General features: G+C 41.6%; 1 protein-coding gene across 1 annotated transcript in view; it reads right to left on the bottom strand.

Moving 5' to 3' along the window:
• fndc7b (fibronectin type III domain containing 7b) overlaps positions 1-16,345 on the bottom strand; it is a 61,323-nt gene that overhangs the window by 2,267 nt on the left and 42,711 nt on the right. The window contains exons 44-55 of the mRNA XM_089124197.1: positions 15,903-16,163; positions 14,080-14,340; positions 13,717-13,977; positions 13,374-13,631; positions 12,057-12,323; positions 10,418-10,678; positions 7,238-7,498; positions 5,539-5,799; positions 5,185-5,445; positions 4,203-4,463; positions 1,925-2,212; positions 770-1,006 (exon numbers count right to left, since the gene is read on the bottom strand). Coding sequence (XP_088980323.1) covers positions 770-1,006; positions 1,925-2,212; positions 4,203-4,463; positions 5,185-5,445; positions 5,539-5,799; positions 7,238-7,498; positions 10,418-10,678; positions 12,057-12,323; positions 13,374-13,631; positions 13,717-13,977; positions 14,080-14,340; positions 15,903-16,163 — 3,138 coding nt within the window. The remainder of the gene's footprint in view (positions 1-769; positions 1,007-1,924; positions 2,213-4,202; positions 4,464-5,184; positions 5,446-5,538; positions 5,800-7,237; positions 7,499-10,417; positions 10,679-12,056; positions 12,324-13,373; positions 13,632-13,716; positions 13,978-14,079; positions 14,341-15,902; positions 16,164-16,345) is intronic.

Below are 16,345 nucleotides of genomic sequence, written 5' to 3'. Positions count from 1 at the left end.
TTTCATGGAATTTTTTTTTTCAGAGCAAATTTTTTTTTTTCTCATGAAAAATTAACTCATTAATTCAGAAAAACAGAGCAAAAAAAATTTTCTCATGAGAAATTAACTCATTAATTCAGAAAAACAGAGCAAAAATTTTTTTCTCATGAAAAATTAACTCGTTAATTCAGAAAAACAGAGTGGATTTTTTTTCTTCAAGTGAATGCAATACGCCTCCGTACATTTTGCACATGCAAGATTAAATAAAGATGTACATGTCAAATATACACTTATTTAAAATATTTATATTTTTCTCTGTTCATTAAAAATAATTATAGCGTGGTCTGTCTGAATACTCGAATTTCAGTTTTACCGAACAGGGGCCTATAGGGGAGGGGCTTACTGGCTGCAGAAAAATTATATTTGTCAAGTATTCTTTATAATTTGTATAAATAAGAGTTTGCACCAGTGACAGCAGCATTCAAGACAAACTTCATGCACATCCGTAAATTTTCTCTGCTCGGGTTGAGCTTTCCACGACTGGGTTATAGGTCGCCAGGTTGAGATGACAAACGGGTTGAATTGTATACGGTGTGTGGATAGTGTGAATATAATGCAACTGGTCAACATTAGACAAACATATTGGTCCGATTATTCATAAAGGAGGATTATGGGAGTTTCCCGGGAGAAATAACAAACCAGGAGGGGTCCGGGAGATAGGGCTGAAAAACGTGAGAAACCCGGGAAAAACGAATTTTGTTATGAATAACATGTCTTTTTTTCTTCTTACCAGTGACGACTCTAGAGGAAGGACTCTCTCCGGCACTGTTCCAGGCTGTGACCGCGACATCAGAGGCCAGCAGGCCCGACACCTGACAGCTGAGGTCTGAGGTCAGACAGACGGGCACCTGGACGCCGGGACGCAGCTGGTAAACCCTGAATCCTGTGGTGAGAACCGATGACCTCCAGGCCACTGTGGCGGAGGAATTATCACCCGTGAAGGTGACATTCATCGGAGGACAGGGCACTGAAGGAGAACACAAAGTCGAGTTATCTTCAAATGCTGGATGTTCTTTGACAGAGAAGGTCTGTTTTTTATATTAAAGGAGTAGTTCACTTTTAAAAAAACTTTAGCTGATAATTTACTCGCCCCCATGTCATCCAAGATGTCCATGTCTTTCTTTCTTCAGTCGAAAAGAAATTAAGTTTTTTGATGAAAACATTCCAGGATTTTCTCCATATAATGGACTTCAATGGGAACCAACCGGTTCAAGGTCCAAAAGACAGTTTCAGTGCAAACTGTTCAAAGGGCTTTAAACGACACCAGACGATGAATAAGGGTCTTATCAAGCGAAACAATCGCTCATTTAATAAATAAACAAAAAAAATTAAGTTTTATAAGCTCAAATGCTCGCCTTTCGCTGTTCTGTGTGTCTCTCCTGTTTGAACTCGTTCATCAAAACGAACGAATCTTTTTCCGAGTCAGTTCGTTCGTTTCGTATGTTGAATGAATCAAATGACTCAGAAAAAGATTTGTTCATTTTGATGAACGAGTTCGAACGGGAGAGTCACACAGAACAGAGCAAGGCGAATCGTTTAAAGCCCTTTGAACAGTTTGCACTGAAACTCTCATTTGGATCTTGAACCGTTTGGTTCCCATTGAAGTCCATTATATGGAGAAAATCCTGGAATGTTTTCATCAAAAACCTTCATTTCTTTTCGACTGAAGAAAGAAAGACATGGACATCTTGGATGACATGGGGGTGAGGAAATTATCAGCGAAAGTTTTTTTAAAAGTGATCTACTCCTTTAAGTATATCTATACATGTTTTAGAAACACTTTCTTTAGTATCTTGGCTTGACGAAGATATTGATATGGCATCATTCTTCTTAAAATCTGTACGTTTAACAGAGGTTAAATAAAAATGGACTTGTCGTCTGGTACCTGTGACACCAGTAACAGTCTGAGATGGTCTGCTGATCCCCGCTGAGTTTCGTGCTAACACCGTCACATTGTAAGAGGTGCTACAGGGCACAGGAAACTCAAAGTAGTTGCGGTTTGTCCAATAGGACGACACGTCCATGTTGGACTGCTGGTTGTCTTGGATTTGGCCGGTCACCTGCACCAGGTACGTGACGTTAGGACAGTCCACAAAACCCCAGGAGACCCTGATTAGGGTGGCATCGCCCATCAGATGGGTTCTCACGCTCACGGTGGCAGGAGGACAGGGGACTACAGGAGAGGGTTCATTAATAACAGTGTTAATACTGTTAACCAATTGTGAGCTGAATTATAAGGCTCTATCTCCGTTTAGGGTAGTTCTGAGATATTGAGCATCAAAGTTTTTACATCCCAGCTGGCAAAACTGTTATGTAGTATAATCTTCTATTATAGCTTTATCTATTAATCTTTTTTTTTTTTTTTTTACAAAAATAACACCACACAGGCATTAATAAACACCTAATAAATCAGATTATGTCAAAAACTCAATTTCGACCAAAAGTGGAGATAGAACCTTATAATTCTAAGCTCACGCAATAGCAAAACTATTACATTAAAATAAAGCTGAAATATAAAAAGTAGATGACAAACCAAATTAGAAATGTTGTATCTTTAAGTACTAAAATGACTACAACTGGAATAAAAATAAAGCTAAATCGCACTTTATTTGTGGATCATAACTGGTAATAACTAGGTACTAACCCATTGCATTACTCAGTTCTTAGTGTACTTACTCACAAAAGTACTATTGAAAGTATACAGTATAACGTACTGTAAAATAATTGGTTACACTTTATTTTAAGGTGTGTTTGTTTGTAACAGTGTAATTATATATTTAAGCACTGAGTAATATGGATTTACTATAGGGTTAGGATTTGGCAATTGACCTATGGCTAAGCCACGCCCTCAAACGCGATGAGCCAATCACAGTGCGCAGCTAACCCAATACACTCGGACAATCTCTGCTTCCACGTCCAGTGAAATGCATTGCATTTAGTAAGTTTTCATTCATTTTTTCTTGTTATTTTAAGTTTAAACTGGTCAAACGGTGTGTGTGGGGTTCATGCAGCTCCGACACGAGGTTCCCGAGAGGCTGGGTGACGGTGTGTGTTATTTTACCCTTTCCCAAGCCACATCTCAACCGAGATACATGTCTGCGCTGGATTAAGTTATTCGGTTGGATAAAACATGGATAAATTAAACAAGGATGTCTACATCTGTTCTAAATAAGTCAACATCGTATTTGAATGTTATCTTTAAAATCTCGATCGTAACGTTAACATTAGAAAACATTAACGTTAGCTTCTAGCTGCGTTGTAGCCTACATCATGTCAATTAGCTTAATTAACGTATATCTGTAAATAACCCAGACAACAAATGTTAACAACAATGTTGTGCTGAATGATGTATGTAAATACTGTAGCACCAAACGGTGATGGCAGCGATATGCGGGTTATCACGTTTACACTGTGACCTGTACATCTCTGACTGGAGCTGAAGCTTTTCAACAGTAAAATTATTAATGTAACCCTCCAATGCATAGTTATAAGGCCCTTTTGGTGATTTCGAGATGATATATAATCCATAAATCACCAATTGCCTCCTGTGAAATGTCTCCAACTGTGACTGAGTGAGTGGAGGGGGCGTGGCTTAGCCATGTTATTACTATGGTAAGTACATGTAACATATGTAAAGGACACTGTAAAATAAAGTGTAACCAAATAATTATACCAATTATCATTACATTGAAATATATATAAAAAAAAATACAATCAAATATGCAGATGATGTGCTTGACTGAAAATGTCCTGAAACCAGAGATCACAAGCAAATGCCATTTTCTTTATGCAACATATTTTCTTGTAGTAATGTGAATATCGAGCCCGTTCTCATCCCAAAGCGCCATATAGGACGCTTTTGCAAAAGCGTAAATATCCAACGCACATGGCACCCTTTAACGTGAAATGGGACGCAGATATATTTGGGCAGAAGGCGCCCCCTAGTGGTCTAACCCTTACCCTACACCTTACCTAAACTTAACCATAACCGAAGCGTCTCATTAGACGTTAAAGGGTGCCATGTGCGTTGGATATTTACGCTTTTGCAAAAGCGTCCTATATGGCGCTTTGGGATGAGAACGCGTTGGAATATCATAGTAAAACATGTTTTTGGTTTTATATTGTATATTCTTCAGATAAATCGATGTGGTCGTATTCAGTACCTGCTCCGCTCTGGATGGGCACAGTGAGGGAGCTGTTGCAGGTCCCGTCTGAAGCCTGTGCGGTGAAGTTGTACAATGTCCCACAGGTCAGTCCTGTGAGGCTGCACGACGTGCCCGTGGTGTCGCAGTGAAGTGTGTGTCCATCCGTGGTTTGGGCCAGTGTGAAGTACTTCAGCGAACCTTGGCTCTCCACCCAGGAGAGTGCGGCAGTCCTGGTGTCACACTGCACGGCTACGCTCATGTTCTGCGGCTCACAGGGAACTATACACACCAGAAGGAAGACAGCGTGTCACAGGTTTCACGTCTTATGACGTAATGCTTTTCATTTAAAAGGATAGTTCACTTTGAAATTAATTTTTGGTGTGTTTTATCTTACCTCAAGGGCATCCAAGATGTAGGTGTCTTTGTTTCCGCAGTATTTTCAATTTTTATATTTTTCGGTCAAACCGTTGTTGTCTGTCAGTCATATAATGGAGGTCTATGGTCACCACCTCAAAGAGCATGCACAGAGAAGTCCAAATTAAACATGATTTAATGACTCGTAAATGTAAGTACACATTGATGGCCTAAGACACGAAACGAGCGGTTTGTGTGAGAAAACCAACAGTATTTATATCGTTTTTATACCGCCACAAAGCGCTCTCGGATCACTTGGACGTGTCTGTGAGGTAAAAACGATATAAATACTGTTGGTTTTCTCACACAAACCGCTCGTTTCGTGTCTTAGGCCATCAATGTGTACTTACATTTACGAGTCATTAAATCATGTTTAATTTGGACTTCTCAGTGCATGCACTTTGAGGTGGTGACCATAGACCTCCATTATATGACAGACAAGAACGGTTTGACCTAAAAATATCAAAATTTAAAATACTGCGGAAACAAAGACACCTACATCTTGGATGCCCTTGAGGTAAGATAAAACACACCAAAAATTAATTTCGAAGTGAACTATGCCTTTAAAGTCAATGCGTGGTCTCACCAGTATGGAAGGTGACCTGCTGACTGGCCAAGCTGGTGCAGTTTCCAGCCGAAGCGGTTATGCTAACGTTGTAAATCTGTCCACAGTGCAAGTGGAGCAGGGTGCAGTTGTTGGCGGTGCTTCTGCAGGTTCGCACATCTCCGTCGCCACCGCTGGCCGTGAGCGAGTACGACTCGGCCACCGGAGAGGGGGACCATGACGCCACCATGCCGTTTGAGTCACACACCGGATTCATTGTTACGTTTTGAGGAACACAAGGTGCTGTAAGAGAATTAAATAGACAGGAGTGGGTGTGAATTGTATATTTTATGAGCTCTCAAATCTCACACAAATGAAATGCGTCTCAATGCGTACCCGTTTTCATCTTAAGAGGGGGGCTCCGCAAACTGCTGCATTTGTCGGAGGACGCCGAGATTATAATGGTGTACTGCATTCCACACTTGGCTTCGGTGAGGTCACAGGACGTGCTTGTGCTGTTGCACATCAGAATGCTCTGGTCATGACCTTCAGCGGTGGCCACATAGAAGGAGGATCCTTCATTCAGCTGCCAGCCAACGGTTATACGGCCGCTGAAACAGTCCGAATGTGCCGTGATGGAGGTGAGGGCACATGGAGCTGCGGACAGAAGAGACAGAGATCTGTGGCTGACAGACGGCACGGACTCGGACAGGACTCGGGTAACAAGCATTTTTAACCCTCAGGTGCTTTTCAGTCATTTTTGACCAAAAAATTGTACATTTTGTTTTTGTATAATGTTTTATTAATGGTACAAAGGCTTTGGCACTTGCTATGTGAACACACACAAAAAAATGATCATGCAAATTAAAGGAGTAGTTCACTTTAAAAAAAAAAAATTGCTGATAATTTACTCGCCCCCATGTCATCCAAGATGTCCATGTCTTTCTTTCTTCAGTCGAAAAGAAATTAAGGTTTTTGATGAAAACATTCCAGGATTTTCTCCATATAATGGACTTCAATGGGAACCAAACGGTTCAAGGTCCAAAAGAGTTTCAGTGCAAACTGTTCAAATGGCTTTAAGCGATTCCAAACGATGAATAAGGGTCTTATCAAGTGAAACGATCGCTCATTTAATAAATAAATAACAAAGTTTAAGTTTTATAAGCTCAAATGATCGTCTTGCTCTGTTCTGTGATGAGCGTTCGTGACTCTTCTGTTCGAACTCGTTCATCAAAATGAACAAATCTTTACCCGAGCCAATTCGTTAATTTCTTTCGTTGAATGAACCAAATGACACGAAAAAAGATTTGTTCATTTTGAAACTGTCTTTTAGACCTTGAACCGTTTGGACCCCATTGAAGTCCATTATATGGAGAAAATCCTGGAATGTTTTCATCAAAAACCTTAATTTCTTTTCGACTGAAGAAAGAAAGACATGGACATCTTGGATGACATGGGGGTGAGTAAATTATCAGCAAAAGTTTTTTTTAAAGTGAACTACTCCTTTAATCCACCCCCAAACTCTCATGAATGTCTTCTTAAAGGGGACATGAGTCGGTGATGAGTAAATTATGCCAGCAGATCAATGATGTGTGAGCTTGTATCTGCCCCTACAATGGACATGATTTGAAAACATTAGATGGTCCTGTAAAAAATAGTCACACTTGTGCATCTCACGGTCAAAAATGTCCACATTGGAAATTAATGTGAGATTAATTTTATATAGTGAAATCTGTTGGTACTGCAGCCAAACAAAAATCTTACTGAAAGCTCATTTTTTTTTAGATATCAAGCTCAAATTTGGAACACAACTTATGGCTTTGATTTTCTTGCCGTTTTAGAGTAAAGCGTGATTTAGAAAGTATATATTTCATATAAAAATTTAAAATAGTTTTTTTGTGTGAATTTTTCATAATACACGTAAAGTTCTGTTCAGCAATAATCTGACAAGTGTACTATTTGAAAAGATATCAAACTGAGAAATCAAAGTTAGAGTGTGCAGGTCTATGCTCAAAAAGTGAATAAATGGATTATAAATACACCGTAAATATAATTTAGAATAAAAAAAGACTAGGGTTTTTGAGTGTGTTTGCACCTGTCTGAATCTGGAAGGTGTTGCTGGGTCCGCTTCGGCAGAACGAATTGATGGCAGTGATGTGGAAGGTGTAGGTGGCTCCACACTTCAGGTCGGGAACATTGCAGTGCAGACCTGAGGCTGAGCAGCTAGAGTTAGCTCCGCCCCTTTCCTCTGCCAGGACAGAGTAAGACTCCGCCCCCATTGCTTGTAACCACGTCACCCAGGCTGAGTTCGTAACGCAGTCCAGGTTTCCGGCCTCCCCTTGCGGAACACAAGGAGCTAAAGACATGCAAATATAAAATATGTTAGCTTGCTAGGATCAATGGGCATTTCCACAAAGGCATCCTTTGCAGAAAAAATTAACAGCGTTCTGTGACAGTACAGTACATATGGTCAAAGAATATACAATTACACAAGACGTGTCACTTGTATTGGGAAAAGTGCAATGCTCAAGTCCCGCCCACTAAATAAGAGCCAATCGGTGATTGGTAAAGTCATCGCATCACTGCAGCCGTTACAAGCTCTGGTTCCTATAGAAACAGTCAGACGTGCTTCCACTACGCATGAACAAAGCTGTTTTCTGTCATGATTCAAGCGTTTAGAAACGAAATTTATAAGACAGTTGTTGTCAGATTTCATTGCTGATTTCATTGGTGAAAAGAGAATCTGATTTCCCAATTCGAAGAGATAAGAGCTGCCCTTGCTGCCCGAGAGGCGTTTCAAAGATGGCCGCCGAGTGAAATAACTTGTCTTAATGGTAGAGTACATACGGAGCTCCTAAAGGGACATGGTGGTGGGAAAAAATACGTAGGTGTCACCCGTAGGTTTCTGAAGCCCAAAATGGGCGGAGCCGGCCGTCGCCATCTTGGCAGCGCGTCACTTCCAGATAAACGAAAAATGGGCAAAGAGGAGGATTAGCTGAGGTGACGTGACGCTAACAGACATCAGACAAACGGCTAGTAGTGACGGCGGCGGAAATCCACCTGTCACTCAAGTGGCCACGCCCTTAATTATGCAGAACTTTAAGGCTTAAAGGGATACTCCACTTTTTTTGGTAAATAGGCTCATTTTACAACTCCCCCAGAGTTAAACAGTTGAGTTTTACTGTTTTCGAATCAATTCAGCCGATTTTCTGATATTCAGAAGAATATCAGTAACCAGACAGTTTCTGGTCTCATTGACTACTATAGTATATTCTTTCCTAATATGGAAGTCAATGAGACCAGAAACTTTCTGGTTACTGATATTATTCTAAATATCAGAAAATCGGCTGAGTTGATTCAAAAATGGTAAAACTTGTAAAAAAAAGTTGTAAAATGAGCCTATTTCCAAAAAAAGTGGAGTATCCCTTAAATCAGTGGTTCTCAAAGTGGGGTCCGCGGACCCCTGGGGGTCCGCGAGCTAAAGCCAGGGGGTCCGCGAAATAATTTACAACCTAACGTTTTTTTCCATGCTATGAGTCATGTTTTGATTATCATCTGAAAACATGCTGTTTATTCCTAAGTAACTTGTATAAAGCATTTAACATAAAACAATACAAAGTAGACACTTAAAGTTTTCTATAGATAGATAATCTATGTCTTTGCGTCAAGTAGATTCGCTGCTGTTGATTTTGCGGGACGTGCGCCAGAAAGGAGACAGAGAGACGGCATGAACCCGCATCCGGTTCTTTTCTGTATTTTTAAAAGGCATGACATTTTGTAGTCATTTATAATGTAGCCTATACACAAATAAAAAATGGACACTTTACCGTTTCGGATGATGCACTCTTGTCTTATCTATGACCATAAATAAGAGTATTCCTGTTTCCACTGCTGAGGAAAAATTCCCATGTAATTGCGCGCCGGCGTCTCGCGTGCGCGCACAATAGTCAGTTCTAGCACTGCTACTGTAGATTTGACATTAGAAGTCTGATCATTATCAAAATAAAAGTGCATAGTGACAGGGCCGTACCCACAACTGAGGTTGCAAGGATGCACATCGCGATGATACTGACCTTCTCGTCTGAGGTGCTTCAGCAGACTAACAACGATAGCTCGTCAATGTCAAAATGTTTGAGTCGGAGTGAACTCAAAGTTCCCCGCACGACGTTTCAGTCAACGGTCATAAAGTGCGAGATAAGATATAGGCCTTAAATTAACATAAACTAAACAGCTGTTTTAGATAAAAGTTTAAAAAACGACTGAAACAATCAGTTTGCAAAGTATTAATCAAGCTCAACTTTAAAAAAGGAAAAAGCAGGTCAATAGAAACATACTGTGCCCATGAGATTAACATTATGGATTCATATATTTAACATATAGCCTACTGTATGTTTTTTTTAGCTAATTACAGTAGCTCAAATTAACAACGCACGCACCTATTAAACATAATGCCATTATCATTGTATTTATAGGCTTATGGGCTTTATTTGTGTGCAGAATAGGCCTAATTATTGAAACATTTCTCTTTTAAGGCCATTCCTGATTGGAATATGTGATTGTGTTTCGTGACATCTTGACAAAAAAAAAAAAAAATGTATGCCACTGACTGACATGCTTCTACTAAATCTATAGTTATCCAATTGTGGGGCCTTAAAACACCTTAAAATGCACATGTGTAGATCAAGAACATCAAAAATTCCTAAGTGAGGGATCCTAACTAAGTGATTCCTAGCAAGATCACTTTCGTTACCTCAGTAGGCTATTTAGAAATTCCTGCATAGTACCCTGGGTGGAGACCATTCATTTTGTGCAAAAATATTTCATTTGCCGCTCACACATTAACTTTGTGCTCAATAACTGTTATAAATATGAGGGGGGTCCTTGGAATTTTTTTTCCCCTGAAAGGGGTCCCTGGCACCAAAATGTTTGAGAACCCCTGCCTTAAATAATATAATAAAAAACGGATGAGTTACAAAAAAATTAGTCTATTTTAACATGGGGATTATATTGGATTGTCTCTCTTTTGGAGCCTGTCACTAGAGGTCAGTCAATGAATTGCAGTTTAAGTCACTTCTGTGTTGGATTCGAGAGAGAGCCCGGAAGGTTGCCGCTTGTTTTAAACACGGTAATATTTCCATCGTTAATGATTTATCTCATCCAACCGAAATTAATTCAGAAGGTTATATTTTATTACCTGACTGATTATACCTTTATTACCTGATTTTATTACCTCAATAGTTTAGTGGTCATTTTGTGTTGTTGTTGTGAAAGTTACCTGAGGTAGCGTTGACGGCAGTGCTGGGCTGGCTCGCACAGCCTCCCCTGACAGATGTCACAGTGACAGAATATGACTGTCCGCATGGCAAGCCAGGGATTGAACAGCTGGTGCCAGTGGAATCACATGACAGGAAATCTCCTCCACTGCTCGCTGCTCTCACATGGAAAGATTCTGCATCTGGATTGGCTGCCCATGTGACAGTCATGAAGCCAGCAGAACAGTTCACCTGCACATCAACGGCCTGAGGTGGACAGGGCGCTAAAAAAAGAAAAGCACATTTCATACATCTGTTCTTGATGGTGGCTGTAAAGTGGAAGTGGATGTTACATGTTGTTATGTTTTTTAAGAAAAGGCTGCTTCGAAAGTGCCACAGTACTGCCACACTAGGGGTTTCCAACCCTTCTCCTATACCCCCTTTTCCACCAACAAGGTTCAGAGCTAGAGCTAGTGCTGGTTCGGAGTTGGTTCGACTGACGAGCTTTCAAAGAACCGGTTTGCCTTTCCACAAGCTAGAGAGCATCACAGAGCCAGATCTTACGTCACCGTATACATCTCATGTTGCCCAGCAACGCTAGAGCGGCACACACAAACACACCAGGCTTGCTCGAGATGGTTCGGCACTGCGAATCTCGAACTGCGAGAGCGATTCGAAAAAACATTATAAAAAGATTTGATTCAAAAGCAGGAGTCGTAAACTCCCAAACACTCCCGCAGCTCCGATGCATCTCGAACAAGCCTTCCATCGACATTGGCAGTTGTTGCGTTACTATTTGTGCTCATGGCTTTGCAAACCTATATCGGTATCCAAACACGGCGAATCCAGCACATCCGTGCAGCTCGCCGTAACTTGCATTAACGGAGATTACAATCGAGCTGCTATTAGCATGATTAGCTGCTATTTAAAAAAATGGCGGTCACAAGTTTCTATTCGTCTTGTTGGTCACGGTAACCCCGCCCCCAGCCGCTGACGTAAGCGGTTCTTACTTCTAGACCAGCAATGATTTGGTGCTACTTTAGAACCACTTTTACTGGTTCGGAGCTGGTGCTTTGGTGGTCGAAAAACAAAGAACCGATTTGAAACTAGGCTCTGGCTCCGAACCAGCAAGGGGTACTAGAGAGTGACCTGGTCACTGGGATTTTGCCAAGTAAGACATGGTCCTGGATTAAAATATTTTGTTGATCCTGGATCAACGTTCCAGTCCCAAAATGTAGTCCTTACCCAATCCCTACCACTAAACCTAACCCTACCCATAACTTTTCCCTAAAATCATAGGGTAATGATTGCTGAATAACACTGATGTTTAAGTACTTCACCCTGGTTATAAGCCTAATCTTGACATAAACTGTAAACTTCACCCTCAAATCTGATTGGTTGATTGGAAAGTTGATCCAGGAACATGTGGTACTTGGTGAAATCACTTTCACCAGAGTGGTCGACCTTCCTGAAGACTTTAGTTCCAACCCTGCTCCAACAACACCTGCCTGTAATTTCCAAGTAACCGCAAACACATTTATTTGCTGGTTCGGGTGTGTTTGATTGGGTGACAGGGTGCTAACTGGTTTACACTTTTCAAAAACTCAACCTACAAATGGCTTACTTTAGAAATCATTTTAACAGTCTGAGTGTGCTACTCACCAGTATGCACTTGTGTGAACAAACTCCTTTCGCTGCTGCATGCATGGTCCATGGACAGCACAGACACATTATATGTGCGTCCGCAGAGCAGATGCTCCAGGTTGCAGTGAGTTGCGTCGCCGCTGCTGCAGTTGGCCGCGTGGGTGCCGTCTACAGTGATGCCCTCAGCCTGGTAGGACAGCGCCCCGCTGGTACTTTGCCACGTAACAGCCGCAGAGTTAGACAGGCAAACGAGAGATGCTTGCACGTTGACAGGTGAACATGGAACTGAGGAAGAGGAGAAAGATGAAGCATTAATACACGGATACGTTCATTTGGGTTTGTCAACGAAGACAGATATCTAACATCAGCTGATTACATCAGAAAAGCTGGGCTGTGTTTGAATTCGCCCCCATAGACTTAAATAGGACACTATATGAGGGGACAGCCATTTGTAGTGCTGTCCAAAACCATAGTGGACGTTATCGACTCGAGTGCACTCATTAAGTCCCATAATGCACCTCATTAATGAATGTACAGCTGATGCACACTCAACGGCTAGAGAATACCCATAATGCAATGTTAGTGGCGCCAAATGATTTCCTGTGTCTCGCCGGAAGATGAATCATCCCTCCATCCATTTTACAAATCGTTGATCCAATGTGGCTACAGCGTAATAACAAACTGGTATAAATTCCTTTTTATTGGAGTAATGTAGGGGATAGTGAATGAGGGTACAGGGGGCGATTTCGAACACAGCCCTACTATTTGTAGATCTGATGGTGGCACAGGTCTGGTATTGAATAGGGTTGGGTATCGTTTGAATTTGAACGATTCTGATTCCGATTCCAATTCCTTGTTTCGATTCCGGTTCCTAACGATTCTCGATTCCGATTCTTTAAGAGGCAGGGTCAAAAAAGTTTTGCTAACCTTGCTAACCAACGGTCTTTCTGAAGGAAATAGTCCTTCTGTAAAAATACTCCTTTTGTCACAAATTTTGCATTTTGCAGAGATTTCGTTATTTTTAGAAAAGTGAAGCCACACTTTGGATCGCCAAAGTAAGCTACTCATGTTCGACTCGCGCGGTTATGCCAACACTTCCGGTAGACGCTTCTTCGTTGGTGTTGTTCAGCGGTTTCTTCTTCCGCTCGGCGGACTGTGAATATCGAAACTAGGAATCGGAATTTTTACTTTTGAACGATTCCGGGAAAAACGAAAAGTTAGTCTCGGTTCCAATCGATACTCGATTCTCGATTCCCAACCCTAGTATTGAATAGTCATTTTCTTCATTTGTGTGGAAGCATGTTGATGAAAGAGTATTAGGGGGGATTTCCTAACCTGACTGTAATGTTGAAAGGGCATTTCTGCTGTCACAGTGGCTGTCCTGGGCAGTGATTGTGAGGTTGTAGGCTTGGCCACAATGTAGGCTGTCTAATGTGCACTTGGAGTTGGGACTGCTGCAATGTGTTCGGTGCCCATCTGGACTGGATGCGACGACCAGGTAGGAGGCAACGTGCTCCCCTTGTTCCCATGACACTACACCTGTGTGGCTGCCACACTCCATTTCAGTGATGATTCCCGTTGGCTTGCATGGAACTGTTAAATCGCAAACAAGAAGTTCATAAATATAATAATAGGAATGGAAAAGGAATTGTGAATTGTGTGTGTACATTCATCCTACCTGTGTCCAGCTCTACGCTCTGACTCTGTGCGCTGGTACACGAGTGGTCGGAGGCAGTCACGCTGAAGCTGTATGTGAGTCCACACAGTAGATTAGTGAACTCACATGTGGTGCTGGTGCTGTTGCATGATGACGCAAAGCCCGCGCTGCCCTGAGCGACAGCAGAGTAAGAGAAAGCTCCTTGGCTAGGCTGCCAGGACACATCAACCACACCAGATTCACAGCTCAGGTTTGCCTGAATCTGGTTGGGAATACATGGCACTGGGGACAAATTGGAAATTGATATTTGGGTCATTGTAGAATTGCGGTGGAAGATGCTGTCACTTTCATGAGGAAAACTTTGCTTTGTTAGAGGTCACCTACCTGAATGCAGTGTGGTGATCGCACTCTTTGACACATTACAGTTGTGGCCAATGGCAAGCACGCTGATGTTGTAAATGGAACCGCATTCAAGGTCAGGCACAACACAGGAAGTATTTGTGGTGTCGCATCCTGTCATCTGGCCACCTGTGGTGATGGCTTGAACCTCATACGACTCTGCCCCTGTATCGGGACTCCACTCCACATGGGCAGAGTTTGACGAGCAGAGCAAATTAGACACCACTCTCTGAGGTGGACAGGGAACTATTCGAGAGAGTGAGAGAGGTCAGAAAGAGATGTCCCAAAACTACAGAAATCAGTAAAACTATGAACATACAATCATTTCATTAGGATACTGGTAAATATTTTTTACAGAACTCTGATTGTGTTAGGCTGAAAGAAGAAAGGATTGAGGGTGAGTAAATTATGGGATAATAGTCCTATGTCACACTTCCTGCTTCCAGAACGCGGAGTCGGGATACAGAACTTCCGGTCAGCAGTATTTCTCGGTAAGGATTTAGATTATCAGCCCTAATTTCAGTCTAAACCATCCGAGGTAGACTGACCACGAGCTATGAGGTTGTGAAACGAAGGTTTTTGCTCCTGTTGAAGCTATACGTTTTTATGAAATCAACCTTGTTTAAAGAAAAACCTGTTTTATCCGCAATATTATGAAAAAAAACTACACTACCCACAATCCTAAGCGTAGTAGCAATGTCTGCTGATAGGTCCAACTCGCTGTTACCATAGAAACATTTGCTGTGTTCATGTGCTATGGTAATTATGGTAAATACCAAAAGCCGACGTGGAAAATGCACATGAACACCCTCTCATGTGGTATTTTCCACTGGGCAACTCGTAGAATATTTTGATGGACGAGTTGCCGAGATGAGATAACCTTTGAACTTTTCAAAAAGGCGGAGACCACCACGAGAGTCGTGAATGGTAAAAATATATCCTATTCATGATCTATAAAATATATTAGCATATTATTTACCTTTTGAGTTTCGATAAATCATTTTCTTGCCGTTGGAGATGACTTAAGCAATCTAAAATAGTTTTAGCTACATAACAGGTCTGGATCTCCATCTTTTTACCACATTACGACAACAAAAGCACTTGAATGCAACACACTGGTAAATACCAGTTCACAAGTGGAAAATATCCTATTTTCCATAGCACGTGAACGCAGCAATTTACCTTACTGGCTAATGGCTAGTTGTAAAAATGAAAAGTTGCTTTGCATCAGGACATAGACAGCCATACCTCAGCTTTTGCGCTTGAGTTTTCATTTACCATCCGAACCACATCGTCATATGTGACTTCAGACAGGTTGCGGAGAGATTTGGTCCAGTCGTATCTATCGGACCCCACCATTGTAAAAAGCTAACCAGAATCCCAGCAAACACAGAACGTTCCCCTAACGTTCCCGAATGGTCCCATGAGGTTATTTTTTGGGGGGAACCAAACAAGAACGTTATAGGTTATGTTCCATGCAGGTTATTTTTAGGTTCCATTTTTATAACGTAAGGAGAATGTTCCAGGAACGTTCCCCTAACCTTAAGGGAAAGTTCTAAAAACTAACGTTCCCAGAACATTCCCAGAACCCAAATTTGTTTGCTGGGAAGAGCCGTATCCCTACCAAAAGACGTACTTCCAGTCTTCAATTTTTTCTTGACATAGGCCTATTCTAATTTTTGGGTGAACCAACCCTTTAATTATACTAGTACCCAATCATATGGACATCCCTGAGAATGACTCTTAAAAAAAGTTGACTACATTGCTACATCTAGGTGATGTATTTTAATTAATTTCCTCTTTCATACCCGACGCAACTGCCAGGGCTGTGCCAGGTTGGCTGTGGCAATGTCCATCATATGATACCATGGTAAGATTGTATGTTTGTCCACAAGCTAGTCCCTTCAGTTCACAGTTAGTGGAGTTGCTGGAGCAGGTGGAGGTCAGCCCCCCAGGAGTCCTGGCATCAGCGGTGTAGGAAACAGACCCATTGGTGGGAGTCCACTGCAGCAGGACAGTGTCAGTGTAGCAGTCCAGGTGTGTAGAAGTAACTTCTGGGGCACAAGGAACTACAGGAAACAACAGAAAAATAATGTTACAAGAGAAAAATAATAACAGAACCAATTTCTTTAATCTAGAATAGGGGTGGAGAACTTCGGTCCTGGTGGGCAATTGTCCTACTGAGTTTAGCTTCAACCCTAATCAAACACACTGAACAAGCTAATCAAGGTCTTCAGGATTACTAGAAAGT

The sequence above is a fragment of the Pimephales promelas genome, chromosome 20 (assembly GCF_988280905.1).
Source record: "Pimephales promelas chromosome 20, fPimPro1.hap1.1, whole genome shotgun sequence".
Classification (NCBI taxonomy): domain Eukaryota; kingdom Metazoa; phylum Chordata; class Actinopteri; order Cypriniformes; family Leuciscidae; genus Pimephales; species Pimephales promelas.
Note: the sequence above shows the minus strand (reverse complement) of the source record. Positions and strands in the feature narration are given on the sequence as shown.